Consider the following 26,149-nt stretch of genomic DNA (forward strand, 5'->3'; position numbering starts at 1 on the left):
GACCACGTGGTCAGGAGTTTGAGACCAGCCTGACCAACATGGTGAAACCCTGTCTCTACTAAAAATATAAAAATTAGCTGGGCGTGGAGGCAGGCACCTGTAATCCTAGCCACTCAGGAGGCTGAGTAAGGAGAATCACTTGAACCTGGCAGGCGGAGGTTGCAGTGAGCCAAGATCGGGGCCATTGCACTCCAGCCTAGGTGACAGAGTGAGACTTCATCTCAAAAGAGAGAGAGAGAGAGAGAGAAGAAAACATTGGGGAAAATCTGCAGGACATTTGTCTGGGAGAAAATTTCTTGAGTAACACTCCACAAGTACAGGCAACCAAATGAAAAATGGACAAATGGGATCACATCAAGTTGAAAAGCCTCCGTACAGCAAAGGAAACAATTAACAGAGTGAAGAGCAACCCACAGAATGGGAGAAAATGTTTACAAACTACCCATCTGACAAGGGATTAATAACTGGAATATAGAAGGAGCTCAAACAACTCCACAGGAAAAACTCTAGTAATCTGATTTAAAAATGGGCTAAATATTTGAATAGACATTTCTCAGAAGAAGACATACAAATGGCAAACAGGCATTTGAAAAGGTGCTTAACATCATTGGTCATCAGAGAAATGCAAATCAAAACTATCTCACCCATATAGATGGTGAATATCTAAAAGACAGACAGTAACAAATGCTGCCAAGGATGTGGAGAAAAAGGAAGTCTTATACATTGTGGATGGGAATGTAAATTAGTACAACCACCCTGGAAAATGGTTTGGAGGTTCCTCAAAACATTAAAAATACAGCTATCATATGATCTGGCAATCCCACTTTAGGTATATAACCCCCAAAAGCAAAATCAGTATACCAAAGAGATATCTGCATTCTCTTGTTGCAGCACTGTCAGAGCAGCCAAGATTTGGAAGCAACCTAGGTGTCCTGATGGACTAGGTGTCCCCCCTGGCTGAAGGAACAAAGCAAATGTGATACTTACAAACAGTGGAGTACTATTCTGCCGTAAAAAAAGAATGAGATTCTGTAATTTGCAACAGCATAGATGGAACTGGAGGTCATTATGTTAAGTGAAATAAACCAAGCACAGAAAGACAAACATCACATGTTCTCACTTATTTGTGAAATCTAAAAATCAAATCAATTGAACTCACGGAGATAAAGAATAGAATGATAGTTGCCAGAGGCTACGGGGGGACACGGGGTCGTGGGAAGGTGTGGATGGTTAACAGGAACAAAAAAATAGGAAGAATGAATAAGGCCTAATATTTTGGTATTTGATAGCACAAAAGGGGACTATACAGTCAATAATCATTTAATTGTACATTTAGAAATAAATAAAAGAGTATAATTGGATTGCTTGTAATGCAAAGGATTAAATGCTTAAGTGGATGGATACCCCCTTTTCCATGATATGATTATTACACATTGCATGCCCTGTACCAAAATATATTATGTACTCTATTAATATGGGTACCTACGATGTACCCACAAAAATTAAAAATAAAAAAATAAAAAATGTACTTCCTGTTTCTGTTGTCTGAATGGGCCTGGACTGAAAAATAGCTAATATAGTTCATTAAAATACTTGAAAAGTATAAAAATCCAGGAAGTCACAATGATATTAAAAAAGCAGTAAATGTGAAAACAAAAATGTTTTTGCTCATATAAGATATTACTATTATACCAATCTTTATTTGAAAAATTGGTAATTAAAAGGAGTGAATTAAACATTTATTCTGTTTGTAGTGCAGGGTAATAAAATAGCCTCAGTTGCTGAGGAAATACTTTTATGGAAGAATACTAAGCAATAAATGGACAGTGTCAGAAAATCACCATTTGGCAACCACAAATGAAATAACTGATTCCATCAAGAATTATCAACATGGGATCAAGTCATTTGAGGAATGGTCAATGGAAACATTTTCCCACATTAGCTCACATGTTATCTGCCAGTAACAAGGGGGCACTGCACATCTACAGTGGTGAGATCGGGCTGCCACCCTCCTAACACAGTAATCAAATTGACTATCAGGAATAGTGAGACACTATATACCTCCTGATGGGATGTTGTGGGAATTATACAGCATTCTCTACGACATATTCTTACTAAAATGTGCTTAACCCAAATCTAAATCAGTCTGAATTTCTAACTAAAAGTTGAAAAGACATACAGAAGACAAAAGAATACATTAAATTAAACCAACAGGAAGCAATAAGACCAGAAAATGAACATTTCGCAAGATACCTGGCCTGGTCTTTTGAAAAGTCAAAAGCAGGGAGTAGTGACTCTTGCAGATTGAGTTAGGAGTCATAACAGAACGCAGTTTAGGGTTCTTGATAGACTCTTTGAAAAATCTGTATAAAATGGACTTTGGGAACAAGTGGGAAAATGCGAATATAAACTAGGTATTAGATATTTAGGAATTATTGTTTATTTTATTAATACAAGGTTGTAAAAGGTATTATCATTATATGAAAATCTCCTTGTTTTAAGAGATGCATACTAAAGTATTTAGGAATAACATGTTATGATGTTTGTAACCTAAGTTTAAATGAGGAGAGAGAATTGTTGATTTTGGGGGTGGATATATAAATATTCACTGCACTCTTCTTTCAACTTTCCTATGCATTGTAATAATTTTCAGAATATTTTTTAAAGCCTCTATGCTGCCTTCTTGTCATTGCCGCTCATCTTTATTATTACTATGAAGAGACAGCAGCCCATTCTTTCAATCTCTGCCAAGCCCAAGTCACTGCCATCCTCAGAATGCCATCCCCTTTCCACATATCTGTTTGGTCTTTGTAGTCCTGAAGTCCCAAAGACTCAATTGGGTATGGACGTGGAAGGAAGAGGGGGACATTGTTTGGCCAAAGTGTGTTTGGGTTTCCCAGGTATAGCAGGTCACCTCTATAAAACCGAAAAGTATCTGAGGCAGGTCTTAATCAATTTAGAAAGTTTACGTGGCCAAGATTAAGGACATGCACCTGGGAGGCAGGTCTGTACCTTTCTTGAAAGATGATTTTGAGGGCTTTATTATTTAAAGGAGAAAGGGCGGACATCAGGAAAAGGGGAAGAAACTTTTAAGAGGTGTGGGTAGATAAGAGACAAACGGTTGCATTCTTTTGAGTCATTGATCAGCCTTTCACTGAATATACAATTTACATGTGAAAGGGAGGTAGAGGAAGAGTCACTTATGCCTTGTCTAGCTCAGTGAATCTACATTTTTTACATCAGCAATCAGATACACATTTGTCTCAAGTGAGCAGAGGGATAACTTTCTGTCTTGCACCTCTGAAGATAAGCTATCAATTTACATTGTCAGGGTAAAATTCAACACAATTGTTTTAAGGTAAAGATCTTGGGGTTCACAGGGAATTTCCTAGTGGACAAATTGTGAGGGAGGTATGTGGCTTCTTCTTCTTTTTTTCTTTTATCTCTGTAGCTATCTTATTTAGGAGTAAAATGGGAGGCAGACTTGTCTGAAACACTTCCCAGCTTGACATTTCCATTTGGCTTAGTAATTTGGTGGCCCCAAGATTTATTTTCCTTTCCTACATCCTATTCACACAACCACTCACAGGCACACAGTCATGACCAGATGTTCTTGTTTTAAAAATTTTTATTTATGTATTTATTTTTTACAATTTTATTTTTTATTTTCATTTTTTATTATACTCTAAATTCTAGGGTACATGTGCACAACATGCAGGTTCGTTACATATGTATACATGTGCCATGTTGGTGTGCTGCACCCATCAAGTCATCATTTACATTAGTTATATCTCCTAATGCTAACAGACACATGAAAAAATGCTCATCATTACTGGCCATCGGAGAAATGCAAATCAAAACCACAATGAGATACCATCTCACACCAGTTAGAATGGCAGTCATTAGAAAGCCAGGAAACGACATGTGCCGGAGAGGATGTGGAGAAATAGGAACATGTTTACACTGTTGATGGGACTGTAAACTAGTTCGACCATTGTGGAAGACAGTGTGGCGATTCCTCAAGGATTGAGAACTAGAAATACCATTTGACCCAGCCATCCCATTACTGGGCATATACCCAAAGGATTATAAACCATGCTGCTATAAAGACACATGCACACATCTGTTTATTGTGGCACTATCCACAATAGCAAAGACTTGGAATCAACCCAAATGTCCATCAATTATAGACTGGATTAAGAAAATGTTGTACATATACACCATGGAATACTATGCAGCCATAAAAAAGGATGAGTTCATGTCTCTTGTGACATGGATGAAGCTGGAAACCATCATTCTGAGCAAACTATTGCAAGGACAGAAAACCAAACACCGCATGTTCTCACTCATAGGTGGGAATTGAACAATGAGAACACTTGGACACAGGGTGGGGAACATCACACACTGGGGCCTGTTGTGGGGTGAGGGGAAGGTGGAGTGATAGCATTAGCAGATGCTCTTTAAGGTTCACTCAGAAGCCTGTACCATGGTGGCCTCCCAGACAGAGACTGAGAGTAACACACCAGCCCCTTCCCTTCCCTCACAGCCGCTAGGAGGTAGCTTCCTTCACTTTCGAGGTCCAGAGCTGAGCCATCTTCTTCATTGCCTGGTGGTGACAGCCTCCTAGGTGCTTGTCCTCTCACTGTCTCTCTCTCGTCAATTCCCCAAGTCAAAAGCAAACTTTAAAAAAGGCAAACAAAAACAGTGCTTATTTGTTGTTCTTTCTTCCTGTCAGTTCCATTCAGTTTTGTTAAATTCCTTTCAGTAAACCAGATACTGGGGACAGTGTCTTTCCACTCTGCCTTGGGTTAAGCTCCAACTTGTCCATCTCTCCTGCCCTTGGTAGTTTTTCTTCTTGCCCCTTCCTTTCTCTTGAATATTAAATAGTAACTAACATTATAGATTTCCCACCATGTGACAGGCACTGTTCTAAGCACATTCTATGCATTGGCTTTTTTAATCATTATAACGATTGTCTTAGCCCCTCTGGGCTGCTATAACAAAATACCACAAAACGAGGTGGCTTATAAACAACAAATTTATTTCTAACAGTTCTAGGAGCTGAGAAATCCAAGATCATGTTGCTAGCAGATTTGGTATCTGGTGAGGGCCAATTTCCTCATAGATGACACCTTCTTGCTGTGGTCTCACATGGTGGAAGGGGCAAGGAGTATCTCTTAGGTCTCTATTATGAAGGTATTAATGCCATTTATGAGGGCTCTAACCCCATAACCTAATCACCTCCCAAAGACCCACCTGTTAATACCATCACAATGCAGGTGAGAATTTCAACAAATGAATGTTGTGGAAACAAAAACATTCATACCATATCAACAACCTTAAAAAATATTGTCATCCTCTTGTTACAGAAGAAGAAACTGAGGCACAGAGAGTTTCAAAAGTTTGTGCAAGATCAAAGCTAAGAGGTATCTTGTTTTCTCAATAGTTTTGTATTTATAAATGTGTCTAACAAGTAATTGAGTTTTTACTCTGTCATGTACTATTCAAGGCATGGGGAATATAGCATTAAACTAAGAAATGTACCTGTTCATGAAGCTTTCATACCTGTGGGGAAGAAAAATAATAATCAATTAATTAAGTAATATAAAGTATATATTGCAAACCTTGATTAGATGATACAGCGTAACAGAGAGTGGAACACAAAGTTCTCTTTGATGAGTCAAATCGCATCATTAAAAAGTATTTTTATATGTATTTTTAAATAGTAATGTATTCTTCTGTTTCAGACAGTAAAACACATAAAGATGATCAAAAAAGTAAATAATATTCTCACAAAAATATGTAAACAAGTAAATAGAAGAAAATCTATTATTAGTTTGTTATTAATCCTTCCAAAAATTTTATGCTTTATGCACATTTAAGACTATAAAAATATATTATTTTCCCCGCATTTTTTATTCTAAGGAAACATATTTTACTATGCCATACACAGTCCTATACTTGCTTTCCACAATATTTATTTTGGGGTTGTCTCGCTCTTGTCCCCCAGGCTGGAGTGCAATGGCGCAGTCTTGACTCACTGCAACCTCCGCCTCCCGGGTTCAAGTGATTTTCAAGTGATTCTCTTGCCTCAGCCTCCTGAGTAGCTGGGATTATAGGCACCTGCCATCACACTCAGCTAATTTTTGTAATTTTAGTAGAGACGGGGTTTCATCATGTTGGCCAGGCTGGTCTAGAACTCCTGACCTCAGGAGATCGGCCCGCCTCGGCCTCCCAGAGTGCAGGGATTAGAGGCATGAGCCACCGTGCCCGGCCTATTTTGGAGATTTGGTTATAACAATACTTAAAAGGCATCTTCATTTTGTTTTCACAACTGCCTACATTTTCACTGCATGAACATATCATCATTTATTTAACTAGTTTTCTATTGATGACCACTTAGGTTGTTTCTAATCTTTAATTATTACAAGCAACACTACAGTGAATAACCTTATACATGAGGGGTCGGCAAACTGTTTCTGTAAAGGGCCAGATAGTAAATATTTTAGGCATTGCAGGCCATATGGTCTCTGTCACAGCTGAATTCTGCCATTGTAGCATGAAAGCAGTCATTGACAATATGTTTACATAAGCAAATGGGCATGGTTTTTTTTTCCAATTATTATTTTTTATTTTAATAGGTTTTTGGTGAACAAGTGGTATTTGGATACATTAATAAGTCCTTTAGTGGTGATTTCTGAGATTTTGCTGCACCCATCACTCGAGCAGTGTACACTGTACCCAATGTATAGTCTTTAAAAAAATTTTTTTTATTATACTTTAAGTTCTAGGATACATGTGCAGAATGTGCAGGTTTGTTACATAGGTATACATGTGCCATGGTGGTTTGCTGAATCCATCAACCTATCATCTACATTAGGTATTTCTCCTAATACTATCCCTCCCCTAGGCCCCCCACCCCCTGACAGGCCCCAGTGTGTAATGTTCCCCTCCTTGTGTCAGTATGCTCTTATTGTTCAACTCCCACTTATGAATGAGAACATGCAGTGTTTGGTTTTCTGTTCCTGTGTTAGTTTGCTGAGAATGATGGGTTTCCAACTTCATCCATGTCCCTGCAAAGAACATCAACTTACCCTTTTTTGTGGCTGCATAGTATTCCATAGTGTATATGTGCCACATTTTCTTTATCCAGTCTATCATTGATGGGCATTTGGGTCAGCTCTAAGTCTTTGCTATTATGAACAGTACTGCAATAAACATACATGTGCATGTATCATTATAGTAGAATGATTTATCATCCTTTGGGTATATACTCAGTAATGGGATTGCTGGATCAAATGGTATTTCTGGTTTTAGATCCCTGAGGAATGGCCACACTGTCTTCCACAATGGTTGAACTAATTTGCATACTCCCACCAACAATGTAAAAGCATTCCTATTTCTCCACATCCTCTCCAGCACCTGTTGTTTCCTGACTTCTTAATGATCTCCATTTTAACTGCCTGAGATGGTATCTCATTGTGGTTTTGATTTGTATTTCTCTAATGACCAGTGATGATGAGCTTTTTCTAACGTTTGTTGACCCCATAAATGTTTTCTTTTGAGAAGTGTCTGTTCATATCCTTTGCCCACTTTTTGATGGGATTGTTTTTCTCTTCTAAATTTGTTTAAGTTCTTTGTAGATTCTGGATATTAGCCCTTTGTCAGGATGGATAGATTGTAAAAATTTTCTCCCATTCTGTAGGCTGTCTATTCACTCTGATGATAGTTTCTTTTGCTGTGCAGAAGCTCTTTAGTTTAATTAGATCCTGGCAAATGGGCATGGTTGTTTTAAATAAAATCTTATTTACAAATGTAAGAATTGGGCTTAATTTGGTCAAGGTTTTTATAATTTGTTGATGTTATATATGAGATGACATCCATAGGATAAATTCCTAAGAGAATACATTCATTTCTAAATTTGATAGATTTGACCAAATTACTTTTCACTGAGATTATATCAATCACCATTCCCAACAGCAATATATGGAGGGTTGCTTCCTCAGCACTTCAGCATTATTCGGCATGTTCACGGCAACTTTTGAGGGTTTTGCCAATTTTGTAGGAAAGGGTGCCTCAGTATACTTTTCATTTCAGTTTCTCTTCTGATGAATGAAATTGAGCAAATACAAGAACCATTTGTTTTCTATTGGATAATTGGTATTTTATTCAATTGTAGGAGTTTTTACACAATAGGAAGATAAGCTCTTTCTCTGATGAGTTAAAAATTTTTCTAGTGTTATTTATCCTTTGACTTTATTTATGGTGTTTGTATTTTAAATCAATGAAAAGGTTTTGTTTATATATAGTTACATTAATTAATCTTGTTTTTTTTTTTTTAAGGGATTCTAGATTTTGTAAACAGTTGAAAGTTCTACCACACTCAAAGGCTATGAAAGAATTCTCTCTTATTGTCTTATTATTTCACGTATTTCAAACATTCATTTGTTTGAAATTAAGTCACATATGAAGTATGGATCCATTTTTTTCCTTCCTACTGGTTACCAAATTGACCCCATGATATTTAGTAATTATTCTACCTAATAGAAAGTGCATTTATTTCCTTTTATGTTCTATGAACTACAATTTTGGTTCTGTCCACATGATGGCACCACAACCTCCCCCCAAAAAATCATTTTCTCAGTTGGAAAGAAAACACTGTAAGACTTACAAAGCGTTAATATTTTATTAAATGCCTCCATGTTGTGGAAAACAGACCTGAATTTCACATGGAATGTTCAATAATTTATCAAATACTGAAGTCCATTTGGTAAAGATACATACCATAGTGTATGCTAATCAAAGAAGTAATAGAATTTTTTTAATCACGACAATCTATTCTTCAATTATTTCTCAGGCCACAAATGAATACACATACACATACACATATATGTACACATATACACACACACACACACATACACATATAGTTTATTATCAACCACAAAGACATGGTGTGTAAAATAGCTTTGAGAAATTCTAGTAATATTTTCTAAACCTGCAAGCCTTCTACATCTTAGAGAGTAGGTTTGCATAAATCTGGGAAGCAAAGGTCACCCCTAGGCTTATGAATAAAGAGGATGATTACGTACTTCTGAATTTCCACCCCTAAGCCCCACCCCTTATTCCATCCTTGACAATCTTGGGGTTAAAGTCTATTGTCACTTGTGAGAAACATGCCTGGACTTGCCCTGCACTCTTTAAAGAATCAAAAACAGAAGCGACAGCAAAGACTTTCCCTTTCTCCTCTACAATGGCAAAGCCTTTCCCTTTCTCCTCTCTAATGGCAATGAGCCTCTTTTCCACATTAGCTGGAAGTATCTGAGACATAGTATTTTTGTAAATGCTCTGTTAATGTTGACACCATACATACCTAAATTTGACAGTGGACTGCAGCAACCCTTTTTGTATGTACCTTCCAGGGATTCAATAATCTGGTATTCTAAATGTCTCTGGAATTTAGCTTCAAAACACTGTTTACCATATCTTGTTAACATAGGTAAAAAGATTCAAGTGTGCTGCCAATTAACCTAACCTCGATGATCTAGTAAAAATATAGAATAGTTACTTAAATTCTCCAAGCCTCATCTATAATGAGATGAAGAGAGGGGATGAGAATATGCCACCTCAAATATGGCCCTGAAATAAGGATTATTTTGAGATAATTATTTTGAGAAGCAGCAGACCGAGGAGACGCTCTAAAAATGTCATATTACCCTTTTGTAAGGGAAACGTACATTCACTAAAAAAAAAAAAAAAACAAAAAACCCCCCACAAAACTCCATTTGTAAGAGTGTCTCTTCTGTACCAGGAAGAATGACTCTAAATCATGAAAAACTTATGAAAGAAGAAATAAGAAACCCCACTCCTATTTACCGTATATTTCCTGGTCATGGTTCCTTAACTTGCCTGCCCCACACTCTTTTCTTTTGGTTTAGCTAAAGATAGTATTTAAGCCCGATTTTAAACCCTCTCTCATTTTCCTGGTTATCTCCCATGTATATATGAGACATACATGTTAACAAACTTCTTTGTTTTCTTGTTAATCTGTCTGGTTACAGGGACGCAGGCCAAAACTTTGAAAGGTAGAAAATTTTTTCCTTCCTTACAATATTTCTCAGAATTGTTGTAGGATTAAATAAGGCATTTCAAAATACTGCACAGTCCTCAATAAATGTTACGCTACCGTAATTAGAGCAAGGAAACGAAACAAACAAAAAAATACGTGTTCCTAGGTCAAACTGCACAGTAAAATCTGGAAATTGGAAACTAAGCTGTGTTTGCACTCTCTGGCCTACGCTCTCTTCATCCTACCAATCTCCCTACCCCCAGAAAGTCTCGGATTGACTCTCCAGGAACTAGGGCAGTTCATGAGCCATCTCAACAGATGCATTCGGAAGAAGTCATAGATGACTCTGCCAACTCACAATCGGCATCGATTTTTTTTTTTTTTTTTTTTTGAGACGGAGTCTCGCTCTGTCGCCCAGGCTGGAGTTCAGTGGCGCGATCTCGGCTCACTACAAGCTCCGCCTGCCGGGTTCCCGCCATTCTCCTGCCTCAGCCTCCCGAGTAGCTGGGACTACAGGCGCCCGCCACCTCGCCCGGCTAATTTTTTGTATTTTTAGTAGAGACGGGGTTTCACCATGTTAGCCAGGATGGTCTCGATCCGTCTCGGCCTCCCAAAGTGCTGGGATTACAGGCTTGAGCCACCGCGCCCGGCATCGATTTTTAGTACCAGTAACTGTCAAAGGCCCACAGTCGTCAACCGCTGCCCACTTCGACACCTGACGGCACTTCCGGAACATTCCACAAGATGGCGCCCTTGCTTTCCAACCTTCGGGCTACAGGCGGAGGACGCCTTGCCGAGGCGGCGACCTCTTTCTCCAAGGTTCAGGGGCTGACCTCAGACAGAGGCTCGCTCTAGGGGGACGGGCGGGGGCCAGCCACGCCTCGAGTGGGATCCTGGCACTGTTGGCCGATCGGCCCGGGATCCCAGCTTGCGGGCCCGAGTCTGCCCCAGCGCGATGCGGCGATGGGCTCGCATGCCCGGCTCCGCGAATCCCGGCCTTTCACCCGCACGGCCTCTCGGCACTGCGCCAGCTGGACACCAGCGAGCGCGTTATGCGCGGGGCCTTGTCACACGGCCGGAGGAGGCCTGGCGTGCCCGTGCGGCGGGCTCCGGGCACCCTGATACCTTGACACAAGAGGCTCCGGGTCGTGGGGCGGCGGGGAAGGGCTGTGCGGGGGAGGGACTGCGTCTACACCCGCGCCCAACTCGCTCGGGTCACGGCATTGCCCTGACACGAGGCGGCTGGGGCGGGGTTGGGGCCAGGCGTCGGCCCTCGGGATTCTGTTTTCTATGCTGAGGCTCAGAGCCTTCGAAGAACGGGGCGGCAGGGCCCACAGACGGCCCTGAAGGCCTGCCCGTGGCTGCCAGAGTTCTCGGCAGCCGGCGTTCGAGGCGCGCGGCTCCGGTCGGAAGCGAGACCTAGGTGGCAGGACAGGACCTGCTTCCCGGCCAAGCGCGCTGGGCAGGCCGTGGGGCGGGGCGTCGGCCTTGACGTGATGTCGCGTATCGAGTCTCCGCCCCTTTCCCGCCGCCCAGTATATAAGACTTCGCCGAGCCTTCTCACGCGCACAAGTGGACCGGAGTGTAGGTTGCGCGTCTGCACCAGAGGCAGGGGTGCGAGGGCCACGGCCGACTCGGACGTGTGACCGCGCCTAGAGGGTGGCAGCGGGCAGTGCTGGGCGGCAAGGCGACCATGGAGCTTTTGCGGACTATCACCTACCAGCCAGCCGCCAGCACCAAAATGTGCGAGCAGGCGCTGGGCAAGGGTTGCGGAGGGGACTCGAAGAAGAAGCGGCCGCCGCAGTCCCCCGAGGAATCGCAGCCACCTCAGTCCCAGGCGCAGGTGCCCCCGGCGGCCCCGCACCACCATCACCACCATTCGCACTCGGGGCCCGAGATCTCGCGGATTATCGTCGACCCCACGACGGGGAAGCGCTACTGCCGGGGCAAAGTGCTGGGAAAGGTGACAAGCGGAGGGCGTCGGGCTGCCGGGCGGGCGGGAGGTCTGTCCGGGCGACCCCAAGCCGGGCAGGCCCGCGGGGTCCCGCGCCCGCCGCTTCCAGGTTTTTCGGGGGTCAGATCCCAGCGCGAGGTGGGCTCCTCACCTGCTGCCTGGCTTTTGTGCACCGGCAGCGCTGGGGATCGGCTTTGCATTCCTTAGCCTCACAACTGTGTGCCACCCCGCAGCCCAGAGAAATGCATCTGGAGTCTGGAAGCGAGGGCTTTCTGTATCAGACATCTCTCCCTCCATCTGCTCCGAGGGAATTTTCCTAACACGTCTTATCAGACATTATTTTTCATGTCTCGCCGCTCCAACTCCCTCTAAAGCCCCCCTTTATATTATAGGAAGAAGAGAAACTGTTTGAAGTTGCTGTTTCCAGCAATGCGTTTCTCTTCATGAGGGAGCTTTAACGAAGTCGAATGCCTTCCTCTGACCACTCTCCTCCATTACTCAATTTTTTTTGCTTTTCTTTCTTCCTATTTATTTATTTATTTTAAATATCTGCCGTCCATTTTTGTGCCATACTCAGTTCCGTCTCGGCTTTGTTTCTTTTCAGGGTGGCTTTGCAAAATGTTACGAGATGACAGATTTGACAAATAACAAAGTCTACGCCGCAAAAATTATTCCTCACAGCAGAGTAGCTAAACCTCATCAAAGGGAAAAGGTGTGTATGACTCTTGAGTAAAGTATTTTCTTTGTGTGCAAGGATGGCCCTTCCCTGTTAGGAAAATGTCTTCTGCATGTGTAATCACTGGCTTTTCCCAGGTGACTAGAGGCTAATAAGCCTTGCCTTGATTTCTCATTTAGATTGACAAAGAAATAGAGCTTCACAGAATTCTTCATCATAAGCATGTAGTGCAGTTTTACCACTACTTTGAGGACAAAGAAAACATTTACATTCTCTTGGAATACTGCAGTAGAAGGGTAAGTGTCAACTCCTATTTGAGAACATTTACTTACCCCGAATTAACATGGTATTCAAAAAGTATTTTATCCGGGATTTTAGCTGTGGCAGTATTTACACTGCCAAGTTAATTTTCATTGCATATCCTGCAAAGGGAAACCAGTGATTTTGATAACTGTTTGAAACATTCTCTTTTTTCTTTCTTCTCTTCCTAGTCAATGGCTCATATTTTGAAAGCAAGAAAGGTGTTGACAGAGCCAGAAGTTCGATACTACCTCAGGCAGATTGTGTCTGGACTGAAATACCTTCATGAACAAGAAATCTTGCACAGAGATCTCAAACTAGGTAAGTCCTTGATGCCAAAAGCTGAGTTTTGTCTTAGAGTTCTTTTTTTCTCTCTGTCTTTTTTTACATGTGAATGTTCTTATTTGGGATCTAGCATCTGCAATCTTGCTTTTGAATGGGCGACTTTCATATAACAATTGGCTGCCTGGCTCCAGAGTGGATGGATGTGGACTTGGTTGGAATGCATTTTCAAAAGGATTCACATTTTTTTTTGTTTATCATCTAGGGAACTTTTTTATTAATGAAGCCATGGAACTAAAAGTTGGGGACTTCGGTTTGGCAGCCAGGCTAGAACCCTTGGAACACAGAAGGAGGTAAGAGTCAGAAAGATGCATCCTAGTAGAGTTTTGTGGAGAGACCAAATATGCCGTCACTGTTTTGCATTTAATGTTTCAGAGGTCCAGTGATAAAATCTATAAATCATAGCAATGTTAATTTAAAGAAATACTTACTAATTGCCCACTATGGACTAGACAGAGCGCCCTGTGCCTCTAAACTGATTATGAAAGCAGTCAATGAAGTCTTTTCTTGGCCTGAAATGTGTAAAATGCCACGATGTCCCTGGTTTTATTTGGTTAACCACACTTTGCATGTGGGCTAAAACAATGTGTGTGCGTTTTAAAAAATTACCAAAACTCACTTGGTCAGATCTCAATTGTTCAGATGCTAAAAGTCAAATGTTTCCAAATAGAAATTCAGTGTAGATTTTAAGATTTTGTTTAAGGTTTTGTCTCCCATCAAGTCGCGTCAAGAGAACCAAGTTTAAATAGTGGAATAATTCCTAACACGATCTCAATATTTTGTCTTTCCAGAACGATATGTGGTACCCCAAACTATCTCTCTCCTGAAGTCCTGAACAAACAAGGACATGGCTGTGAATCAGACATTTGGGCCCTGGGCTGTGTAATGTAAGTAAATGCAGCAGAATAATTAAAAAGCGAATTTGGATTTAAATTTTAACACTTGAAAAGAGCTGCTTTATGACCATTGCTAAAGATGTATTTCTTTGCACACAGGTATACAATGTTACTAGGGAGGCCCCCTTTTGAAACTACAAATCTCAAAGAAACTTATAGGTGCATAAGGGAAGCAAGGTATACAATGCCGTCCTCATTGCTGGCTCCTGCGAAGCACTTAATTGCTAGTATGTTGTCCAAAAACCCAGAGGATCGTCCCAGTTTGGATGACATCATTCGACATGACTTTTTTTTGCAGGTTGGTGCACTATCTTTTTTTTTTTTTAATTACATGGTATTGATCCCAGTTACCTGACAGTTACTGAAGGCCTTTACTAATGTTCCACAGGGCTTCACTCCGGACAGACTGTCTTCCAGCTGTTGTCACACAGTTCCAGATTTCCACTTATCAAGCCCAGCTAAGAATTTCTTTAAGAAAGCAGCTGCTGCTCTTTTTGGTGGCAAAAAAGACAAAGCAAGATATATTGACACACATAGTAAGTTAACAAGACTTCTTTTCCTTTTTGTACCCAATATTATATTTAAATTTGGTAAATTAGTTAAAAGAGAATTTTATAGTAGCATAACTTGGCCATATGTGCATATTCTTAAATGTTGATATTTATAGCATAATAAATCCATACCTTAAATTGTGATTGATATAGCTTTTTATTTTGCAAACATTGAAGAGGGCTTTTGGGGTAGTTGCAGCTAATGGCAAAGGTAAAATGCTGTTTTTGCCCAGGATGGTCATAAGTTGGTCAATAATGCAAGAAGGAGAAAATACGGCTAACCCTGTTCCTACCTTGTTAAGATAGACTAATGTTTGCAATTCTGTTTCTTGATATACAGATAGAGTGTCTAAAGAAGATGAAGACATCTACAAGCTTAGGCATGATTTGAAAAAGACTTCAATAACTCAGCAACCCAGCAAACACAGGACAGATGAGGTGTGTTGGGAAAGATTAAAGTAGATATTCACACTTTACATTACTTCCACTCTTTATTAAATAGCTCTTGGACTATGATTATCATGGTTCAAAAATGTCATATTTACTAAAGTTTTCCTTCAAACCCTTTGAAAGGGAAGTTAAAACTAAAAGGAAGTCTTTCAGTTTTACAGTGCATGCAAGTGCGTTATTGCGTTATCTTTTATCTGGCTTGTCTCCGTTGCTTTTTGATAAGCTTTCCCAGCAATTGCCTCACTCTCGTCTTAATCTGGAATTCTCAACCTTAAATGAATTTAGATGCTTGACTCATTGCATAAATCTTCTCTCTCCTAAGGAGCTCCAACCACCTACCACCACGGTTGCCAGGTCTGGAACACCCGCAGTAGAAAACAAGCAGCAGATTGGGGATGCTATTCGGATGATAGTCAGAGGGACTCTTGGCAGCTGCAGCAGCAGCAGTGAATGTAAGTGGTTGTCAATCATATTTTAAATAACAAAACTCTAAATGCCAGTGCTAAATACATAATAATTTAAGTCAATTTACTTTGTAGCTTAATCTAACATAGAAGTAGTAAGATTACAGGAATTGGAAAATAATCTTGAGTTCTATGTCTTTTGAATTAATGGAGTGAAACTTAGTATCTACCAAACCTGAGGTTTTATTGCTAAAATATTGTATAACTTGAAACATTTCTCTCTGCCTTTTCAGGCCTTGAAGACAGTACGATGGGAAGTGTTGCAGACACAGTGGCAAGAGTTCTTAGGGGATGTCTGGAAAACATGCCAGAAGCCGATTGCATTCCCAAAGAGCAGCTGAGCACATCATTTCAGTGGGTCACCAAATGGGTTGATTACTCTAACAAATACGGCTTCGGGTACCAGCTCTCAGACCACACCGTCGGTGTCCTTTTCAACAATGGTGCTCACATGAGCCTCCTTCCAGACAAAAAGTAAGTGTATCAATTAATGAAATCCTGTCAGTTCTCTAGTCTTGCACTAAAGAAATCTAAAAACAGTGATTGACTGCTTCTGTTTTTTTTCCTCTTCTCTCCCTTTCGTTTCTGTTTTTATAGAACAGTTCACTATTACGCAGAGCTTGGCCAGTGCTCAGTTTTCCCAGCAACAGATGCTCCTGAGCAATTTATTAGTCAAGTGACGGTGCTGAAATACTTTTCTCATTACATGGAGGAGAACCTCATGGATGTAAGTACTGTGACTTTAGAGTGGTGACATTTGAAGTGTAGTCCACAGAGCAGTAGCATCTGCATCACTTTGAAGCTTGTTAGAAACAGATTCTCCTGTCCTATCCTTGATGTACTGAATGAGAATCTCTGGGAGGTGGAGGCAGGGATTTCCAAAGCCACTCTGATGCTTACTTAAGTTTGAGAGGATTTTCTTAGAATAATAATAGAGTGCATGCTACAAAATCTTTGTAGGCACTAACTCACTCTCCTAATCTCTTCCAGGGTGGAGATCTGCCTAGTGTTACTGATATTCGAAGACCTCGGCTCTACCTCCTTCAGTGGCTAAAATCTGATAAGGCCCTAATGATGCTCTTTAATGATGGCACCTTTCAGGTAAATGAACTCTTCAGGAAAGCACATGTTTAGGTCCTACACAGAAAAATTTGTGCCTAGCTAGTTTAATAATTGACTGAATTTTTCTAATTCTTGAATATTTTGAGAGATCTAATATCTATGTTTATTTTTTAAGGTGAATTTCTACCATGATCATACAAAAATAATCATCTGTAGCCAAAATGAAGAATACCTTCTCACTTACATCAATGAGGATAGGATATCTACAACTTTCAGACTGACAACTCTGCTGATGTCTGGCTGTTCATTAGAATTAAAAAATCGAATGGAATATGCCCTGAACATGCTCTTACAAAGATGTAACTAAAAGACTTTTCGAATGGACCCTATGGGACTCCTCTTTTCCACTGTGAGATCTACAGGGAAGCCAGTAGAATGATCTAGAGCATGTTGAAGAAGATGGACATGTGGTGGTACGAAAACAATTCCCCTGTGGCCTGCTGGACTGGGTGGAACCAGAACAGGCTAAGGCATACAGTTCTTGACTTTGGACAATCCAAGAGTGAACCAGAATGCAGTTTTCGTTGAGATACCTGTTTTAAAAGGTTTTTCAGACAATTTTGCAGAAAGGTGCATTGATTCTTAAATTCTCTCTGTTGAGAGCATTTCAGCCAGAGGACTTGGAACTGTGAATATACTTCCTGAAGGGGAGGGAGAAGGGAGGAAGCTCCCATGTTGTTTAAAGGCTGTAACTGGAGCAGCTTTTGGCTGCGTAACTGTGAACTATGGCCATATATAAATTTTTTTCATTAATTTTTGAAGATACTTGTGGCTGGAAAAGTGCATTCCTTGTTAATAAACTTTTTATTTATTACAGCCCAAAGAGCAGTATTTATTATCAAAATGTCTTTTTTTTTTTTTTTTATGTTGACCATTTTAAACTGTTGGCAATAAAGAGTATGAAAAAGCAGAAATAATGGTTTCCTGTCTTTAGTAGAACTCTTCACCACATCTTGACATTTTTTGATAATGTCATGCCAAGCAGTGCCAAGAAGCCACTGAGTATAGAAGCATACTCGAAAGTTAGATCTTTAATTTTTTCTAACTACAGTTTCTAGGAAGTCTAATACCTGAATTACAATCATAAACTTTCAGGGTAGATCTAGCTTGAGAACACCATTCTTGTTACAACCAAAATACAAGCCTTCTACAAAATCCAAACCCAATTTCTCTCTAGTATTTCTTTAAAACTTGTTTAGCTTGGAGGTAAAGGCAGAGTAAACAGATCTCTGTTGTTAAGTGTCAGTAGGCACAGGAAGTTTATCTTAATATGGGCAAAACTCTGAATTAGAATGCATGCACCACCTAAACATATTACTCAGCATAAACCTGCCTAAACACTTCCAGTGCCGCTGGCAGTACTAGCACATAATTCCAGTAGTGAGAAATTCTTTGTGAATAAGTCATTTTATTTTCCTTCTGGTGCATGGTAGTTGAGGAGTGGTATGGGAACCAAGTTATGGTTTGGGGTTCATCTTTTGAACTTAAATTATCTAAGAGGTAGATCTGAGGTTTTCTTTTTCAGTGGGATCTACTCTTTGACAGGTGTAGTAAAGGAAAGCTGCTCATCCTGTTACTCAACTTACAGGGATCTGCATAAGATGTAAATATTTTTTGTTCAATTGTAATCCCACTATAAGGAAAATACTGTCCTATGGAAAGAAGTGCTTTGGTTTGTTAAGGCTGTGTTTACAATGTGATCCTGTACAGCCTAGTATAGAGATGCCAGTTGCACTTTTACATTTTTCTAAATTCGTTAAAACTCCACCTGGTAGGTTGTATTAATAAAAGCCAAATCCAGGGAATATGAGTATTTCACAAGTCCTAGATTAACTCCTGCTGGCTGGAGTTCTCTGGCCATGTATACAAATTCAGTTGTATTTTTATAAGCAGAGAAGAAACAATAGTTTCCAAATAGAAAATGTTCCTTCCTTTTGAGTTTCAAAGTGGAAGATTGTGTATTATGTCATGATTTCAAAATACACACTTAGCATTCTTATATGTACTGAGCATCTGCTGTGTGCCACATCCAGGGCCTGGCACTGGAGACACAGAGTGAACCCAAGGCCCCCCTGCCCCCAAGGAAGTCACAGTGGAATGGAGAAGACAGGGCATTTACCTATTAGTGTGATAAGTGGTGTGATTTTATGATAAAGGTGTGTACTGGATGTTGTGGGAACTCAGCAGGAATCATGAGGAAGAAGCCCCGGGCATGGGCTGGGCTCAGTGAAGAGATTCCAGAGGAGGAATTTGTTTTTACTGAGTTTGAAAATGAGTGGGGGTTAAATAGAAGTATGTGATGGGGAAGAGTGTTATAAGCAGTGGGAATAGCATGTACAGAAGCCCGGGAGATGGAAGAGTTCACAGAAGTGGGTGTGCAAGTCTGAAGTATTACAGAAAAAGGCTGGAAGACATGAATGGTGCAACCCATGGCTTTTAGGCTGCATTTTGAAGGCTGTGCCAAACTACTGAGAAATTTCAAGGAGGAAAGTGACAGTATTTCAGATTCCTAAAATTTATTCTGGGAGCATAGGAGACAGGGGTGGGGAACAAGGTGGAAACAGCCCAAACAGTAAAGAAATTAACGCTGTGACTCAGGTGAGAAAAGACCTGAGACTTAATGAAAAGGAGCAAAGGAAGAGTCAGGCAGTACCTCATTTGGCCCACCCAATTCATTTCAGTGTTCCCAGTACAGAGCACAAGATCTGGTACTGGACAGTCAACTATCAAATGAATGAGTAAATGAAGATTGATTTGGGAGGAACTTAGAAAGTTGATTTTAACAGGATCTGGAGCCTGGTTGAATGTGGTGCCTAAGAAAGAAGGTGAGGTGTAGAAGGATTGGCTGAGGGAGTCAGTGGGGGAAGGGTTGCATTCTTGGGCCATTGACTATAGTAAATTAGGAATATAGAAGGAAGAGCTTGATGGAAAAATATAGTGAGTTTTAGACATATCAAATCAGATTTGTATGAGGCTGCCCACATAGGTCCAGAAAACAGTGGATATGCAGGTCTACATCTCAAGAGAAAGCAACATTTGGAAGTAACTAACTTTTGGAGAACATCATGGGAGTGAATGAGAACACATAAGGATGGATTTCTGTCACCCCTTCTTCCCAGCTGCATTTCTAGGGGAGGAGTACAGAGGACATCTCCATAAAACATAACAGTGTTGATAAATCTTTGCCATGGGAGAAGGAGAATAAAAGATTCCCAAATAAATTACCCTTCCAAATAAGGGTACGCTGAATTCCACAATAAACAACAGTAAAATAATAGATTTCTTTAATGAACACCTTTGATCCCCAGGAATGTTTCTCCATTAGCCCTCACAAATCCTAAAGATTTGGTAGTTTTGTTGTATGTCCCAGCTATAGGGGAGGCTGAGGCAGGAGGGTTGCTTGAGCCCAGAGGTTTGAGGTTGCAGTAAGCTATGACCATGCCACTGCACTCTAGTCTGGGTGACAGAGGGAGACCTTGTTTCTTAAAAAATAAAATAACGCATACCCTCAACTAAACTTGGTGTGGCCACGACAGTGACCTTGATCTTAGGTTATTTAACATTTATGACTTTTAACTCTTAGTCCCGTCAACTCTTCAAGAAATATTTCTGAATGTAACCTCATGTCAGCTAGGGAGGAAGCATACTCCAGTGGAAAAGCTTTGGAGTCAAGTCTTGAGTCCAAATTTCTGTTCAACCACATGTTAATAATGCGATCTTCAGTAAATACCTAATCTCTCTAAGCTTCTGTTTTCTCATCTGTGAAGATAAAATAATAATAAAACACTTGCACATCAAAGGTACTCAATAAGTATTTGTTCCTCTTCTTGTTCTGTTTCTTCTGCCTCTTTCCACATCTGTAATGGCAGGAACCCTAATTATCTAGAAAAGAAAATAACTGACTCATTCTAGTTTCTTCCACTTTCAGTCCTGTGTAAGTTGTGATCAAGTCTTCAGTTCTGTGTAAGTCGTGATCCAGCTGGGATCACTTTGGGACTCTCAGAGAGAAGGAATCTAATGGAGATTGTTGGTTATACAGATGATAGAAGAGATCGGTGGTGAGGCAACCCAGAGATTCACAGCAGCAGGAAGGCATTACTATCCCAATGGCTAGAGAGACCCAGAGAAAAAGTCATGTTACCAGAGCCCAGAACTGAGTCTTCTGGGAGAAACTAGAATCATGATGGTCACTGCTTACCAGGATTTTGAGATCATGGGACAAATGTCGTCACTGCTTGAGATGACCCCTGTGCCTATTTGGGTGAGAAAAAAGGGGGACAAAATATTTTGGATTCTTTCTTCCTCTTGCCCTCCAATCTCCCATTGACCAAATGAGCTGAAAGTCAGTAGAAAAAAATAGCCTTGGAAATACAGTTGTTAAGGTCATCGTAATATTGCAAAATAAAGCAGAGGAAGGGCAGAGAATGAATCTGAGCCTTAACCAGCATATTAACGCCCTACCTTTCTTTCTTAGTTTTTCTCTTCCATGAATCTTGTACCATTTCTACCTTCTCCTTCTCTTAAATACCGAAGTGACATAATTGCTAAGAGCTATAGTTAGCTAAGCAGCAGGATGACAGGCAGTAGAAGGTTGGAGAAGGAACAAAATTGCGTGGGTGATCATGAAGAATGGAGTCATTCCTGCTTTAGGCCTCTGTGATTTGTAACATCTTCAGACCATTTTTACCTTATAGAGATTTTAATCTCCTGAAAATAAGTATGACTAAAAATGAATAGCTGCATCTTCATAAGGTACACAGAAAAACCAATGTTGGTATTTTATGGTATTCCATGCATGAGAGAACCAGTATATTTCTAAACCTGGTAATAAACTCGTCTATAAACAGAAACCTGTAGATTCCACTTTGTTTTTCCCGAATTGGAAGAGACTCTGGTCTATACATGTTTAGATTCATGCTTTGTTCTAGCCCTTCGTTATGTCTTATTAATTTTACTAATGGAAGGCATCTCTTTGTTTGAATTGCCACAATTTAATTATATTAGTGAACTCAAATTAAAAAGACAAACTTCCATATGCAGTGTTAGAAAATAATATCATGGTTCATCAATGTCTGGGGAATTCAACTGAATAGAATAAATAGATTTTGCTCTGGGATTAGCCTGATAATACGTTTATATGTAAAACAAAATTGATTTTAATGATTGCAGTACAAAAACGTCACTTCTAAGTTGAGTTAAATTAACAAACTACGGATCTATCTATGCTATGAAGTACTAAATGATTAGATATTTTAGCCCAGCCATGCAAGTTGGAACACATTCTCTGTTCCAAGGTTATAAAAAAATTAGTACTGTAAGAAATCAGGCAACAGGCCTGGGTCAGGGATGGTGGCTCACGCTTGTAATCTCAGCACTTTGGGAGGCAGGAGGATCACTTGAGGCCAGGAGTTCAAGACCAGCGTGGTCAACACAGTGATAAAATTTAAAAAATAGCTACATAAAATTTCTACATAAAATTTAAAAAATAGCTGGGCATGGTGGTGTGTGCCTATAGTCCCAGCTACTTGAGAGTCTGAGGTGAGAGGATTGTTTGAGCCCAGGGGTTTAAGGCTGTAGTGAGCCATGATCACAGCACTGCACTACAACCTGAGTGATAGAGCAAGACCTTGTCTCTACAAATAAACAAACAGACAATAAATAAGGCAACAGGCTTCAATGAAATAACTAAAATTGCCTTTCTATTATACCCCTTTGAAATCAGTGGCAGCAGGATGACCTTTAAACTTATGATCATATAGACATGTTAGAAGAATTTCAATGAGATATAAATTTATTATGTGATTTATGTGATCCTACTAAATAGAAAAAGTATAAGTACAGAACTATATGAATTTTGAAGAACTTTGAAACTACATGAAAGATCTTTAAATATTTCAAGAGATAAAGAAATGTAAAATCCAAACATGTGATAGGGTATCCTGGAGGGGAGTGCAGACAGAGAATGAGATAATAACATAACTACTGGTGTACTAATAAATGTTTGGCAGCTAACTTTTTCAGAGGTGACCAGAACCTTGATTTGTTGCATTTTCCAATTTCTGTGGTATAATTTCTTTTACCACAGTGGACTTCTCACTACCAGAGTGATGTCACCGAATGCGGAGTTGGAAAGAGATGCACAGCAGTACATCATTATAAAGTATTTCCAGCATATGGATGTAACAGACATAAATAACCTCAAGAAATAGATAATAATAAAATGTAGGGAAACAATTAGTGATGAGCTTAGAGTATTTGTTGCCTTTGTTTTTAACATAATTCATTTAATTGTAAGTTTCTATAATTACATAATGGTTGTGTTAACAACTGGCTTGCACAGTTCCTGAAATTTTAACAATCACTCCTCACGAACCTTTTTAAACCAGCTCCAACATAACAATACTAATAATTTAAACCTGGGGATGTGAACTATATGCGGTCTGAGAAGTAGGATATCACTCCTATATTCTGAATAATTAATAGGTCATGGTATGTTCTTTTAACATCTCAGACAGCACTGCAGTAAATATCTCGGTCTACAGCTATGGTTGTGTATATAAAATCTCAGCCAGCCTAGGTTACAAATAAAAAGTTTAATTTAGATAGTATAATAGTTTCTTTAGTAGTGAAGTACCATTTAATCTCAAGAAGACTTAGTATTAAGTATATAAGTATTTAAGATAAACTGAATCATGGAATTAATAATTTTTGTTACAGAAAGAATCTCTACATTTAACCCTAAAATTGAAACTGTATGTTAATACTTCACATATAGTAATGTATTAGTACTATAATCCCAATTAAAAACTGAAATTTAAGTAACTGACATGGCTTTAGAAATTTAAGCTGAAGTCTTATGACATTTAAATTTAGTATTAGATGATAACTTAAATTTATCATCTTATAAGTTTAATTTATTCAATTTATAAGAATGTTTGCATACTTAGGAGTACTTGTTATAGCAGACAATTGCAAAACAGTATTTAAAAAGGAAGTCAAGTATATTATAAATGCAATATAAAATATTAAAGGGAATGTAATTAAGTTTTAACTGGGATCCTATAATAGAGTCCTCTTAAAGTCTTTTGTTGAGATATAAAGACACAATGTAAATTTTTAAAATTCAACTTAAAAGTGCAAAGAAGAACTAGATGTTTAACTGAATGTCAGGTTTTTAAAACCAAATCCACTTCTGAGCATAAAAGTCAATCTCAAAAAACAAACAAACCACAAAATCTCATTTGCAATCTGTTTTCCTGGGAATTTGTGTTCGGAGATGAATGTCAATATAACATTCTGATACAAGCATGTAATTTTATTCCAGTAATATTCTTTTGAGAACATGACATGAGTAGAAATGAAAGGCAAAGATGGAATCTATGTAGAGAATAAGGTAAACCTTTAGAGCCGAGATTGGATATTGCCAGAGAATAGACATCTGCTTGAAGTACAGCGAGTTTTAGAGCGGGTTTTAAAATATTTTCAAGAAATTGTCATCAGTTAGTCACTGGGAGCTTTCAGATGAAAATTAAAATTTCTGACTTCCTTTGCAAAACTTCATGATCAGACAATATGATCAGACATTTCTACATATCAACAATCAGCTGGAGCTGAAAAGCGCCTGCCCCCAGAGAAGAGGCAGCTCTCTCCACGGACCTCGCTTGACTGACTCACTCAGCTGGTTCCTCAGATGTTTGAATGTGAGCCTAGTGCAAAGTCAGGTGAAACTTTCAGGGGGCCTATTTCCAAGTTCTGTTTACAAAAGCTGATTTTAGTTCCAAAAAGTGTATTTTGGATGATTTTAGGGAAAGTGTGGGCTTCATCCTAAGCTACCTTCTGGCATTTTTAAGCATTGGTTTAAGAGGAGTTAAAGGTCAGGTAGTGATTTGGGATTGGGGCAGGGAAGTGCTGGATAGAGAAAGACAGGTCCCTGGCTAGGGCTCCATGCCTGGGCCTGTGCCCATGGACCTACGTGAGGACAATCATTTCTGTTTTCCTGCCCAAATGTCACATTTCTCAAGACCACCCTAGCCCACCACACCCCCATCTTGTGCCTATTAAAACCCCGAGACTCTAGCGGGTACACACACAAGCACCTGTATATGGAGAGGAACACACGGGCAGAAGACACAAGCAGTTGGACATTGAGAGGAACGCACCACGGAAGAGCACATCTACAGGCACCAGCAGAGGCTCTCAGGCCATCCATCCGCCGAAGGATGAGGAGTTTGGCCTGGCGGTCAGAGGAGAGCTGCTGAATGGCCGGACGCCAGGGGAAAACCACCTTCCCACTCCAACTCCCTTCTGGCTCCCCCATCTGCTGAGAACTACTTCCACTCAGTAAACCCTTGCACTCTTTCTCCAAGCCTAGGTGTGATTTCTTTTGGTACATCAAGGCAAGAAACCCCAGGATATAGAAAGCCCTTTGTCCTTGCTGAGAGGTGAAGCCAGCTGGACTAGGAGTGGGGACTTAGAGAACTTTTCTAACTAGAGGATTGTAGATGCACCAATCAGTGCTCTATGTCTAGCTAAAGGATTGTAAATGTACCAATCAGCACTCTGTAAAGACACACCAATCAGTGCTCTGTGTTTAGCTAAAGAACAGTAAATGTACCAACAGCACTCTGTAAAAATGCACCAATCAGCACTCTGTGTCTAGCTAAAGGATTTTAAATGCACCAATCAGTACTCTGTAAAATGGACCAATCAGCAGGATGTGGGTGGGGCCAAATAAGGGAATGAATAAAAGCTGGCCACCCTAGCCAGCAGTGGCAACCCACTCAGGTCCCCTTCCAGGCTGTGGAAGCTTTGTTCTTTTGCTCTTCACAAAAAATCTTTCTGCTGCTCACTCTTTGGGTCTGCACTACCTTTATGAGCTGTAACAGTCACCTCAAGGACCTGCAGCTACATTCCTGAGGTCAGGGAAACCATGAACCCACCAGAAGGAAGAAACTCCGAACACGTCTGAAGGAATAAACTCTGGACACACCATCTTTCAGAGCTGTAACACTCATTGTGAAAGTCCATGGCTTCATTCTTGAAGTCAGCGAGACCAAGAACCCACCGGAAGGAATAAATTCCGGACACATTGCAATAAGTCAGGGGGTCTAATTGAGCTGATAAACACAAGCCACCTATAAATGGCCAAACTAAAAGAGCATATGGTAACACATGCCCGCTGGAATTTCAGGAGCTGTAAACATTCACCCCTAGATGCTGCCGTGAGGTCAGAGCCCCAGAGCTTGTCTGCACGTTCCCCCTAGAGATTTGACCAAAGAAGCAGGCCACACCCCCACTGAACACCCTGCTAGGGGCACAAGGGAAC

At 40.2% G+C, this 26,149-nt stretch overlaps 1 protein-coding gene across 2 annotated transcripts; it reads left to right on the plus strand.

Moving 5' to 3' along the window:
• Window positions 1-11,130: 11,130 nt before the first annotated feature.
• PLK2 (polo-like kinase 2) lies at window positions 11,131-17,738 on the plus strand. 2 transcript variants are annotated; one of them, XM_011942912.1, is made up of 15 exons: window positions 11,131-11,924; window positions 11,967-12,032; window positions 12,628-12,735; window positions 12,879-12,995; window positions 13,191-13,320; window positions 13,547-13,634; window positions 14,133-14,228; window positions 14,337-14,535; window positions 14,626-14,773; window positions 15,129-15,226; window positions 15,561-15,690; window positions 15,936-16,176; window positions 16,300-16,429; window positions 16,693-16,803; window positions 16,940-17,738. In XM_011942912.1, exons 1-15 carry the CDS (start codon window positions 11,763-11,765, stop codon window positions 17,129-17,131), a joined length of 2,016 nt encoding a protein of 671 aa, XP_011798302.1. In that variant the 5' UTR covers window positions 11,131-11,762; the 3' UTR covers window positions 17,132-17,738. The 2 variants fall into 2 exon arrangements, with proteins under 2 accessions (XP_011798302.1, XP_011798301.1); XM_011942911.1 differs by having other exon boundaries at window positions 11,131-12,032.
• The last annotated feature ends 8,411 nt before the right edge of the window (window positions 17,739-26,149 follow it).

This window comes from Colobus angolensis, unplaced genomic scaffold (assembly GCF_000951035.1).
Source record: "Colobus angolensis palliatus isolate OR3802 unplaced genomic scaffold, Cang.pa_1.0 Scaffold212, whole genome shotgun sequence".
NCBI classification, from domain to species: Eukaryota; Metazoa; Chordata; class Mammalia; order Primates; family Cercopithecidae; genus Colobus; species Colobus angolensis.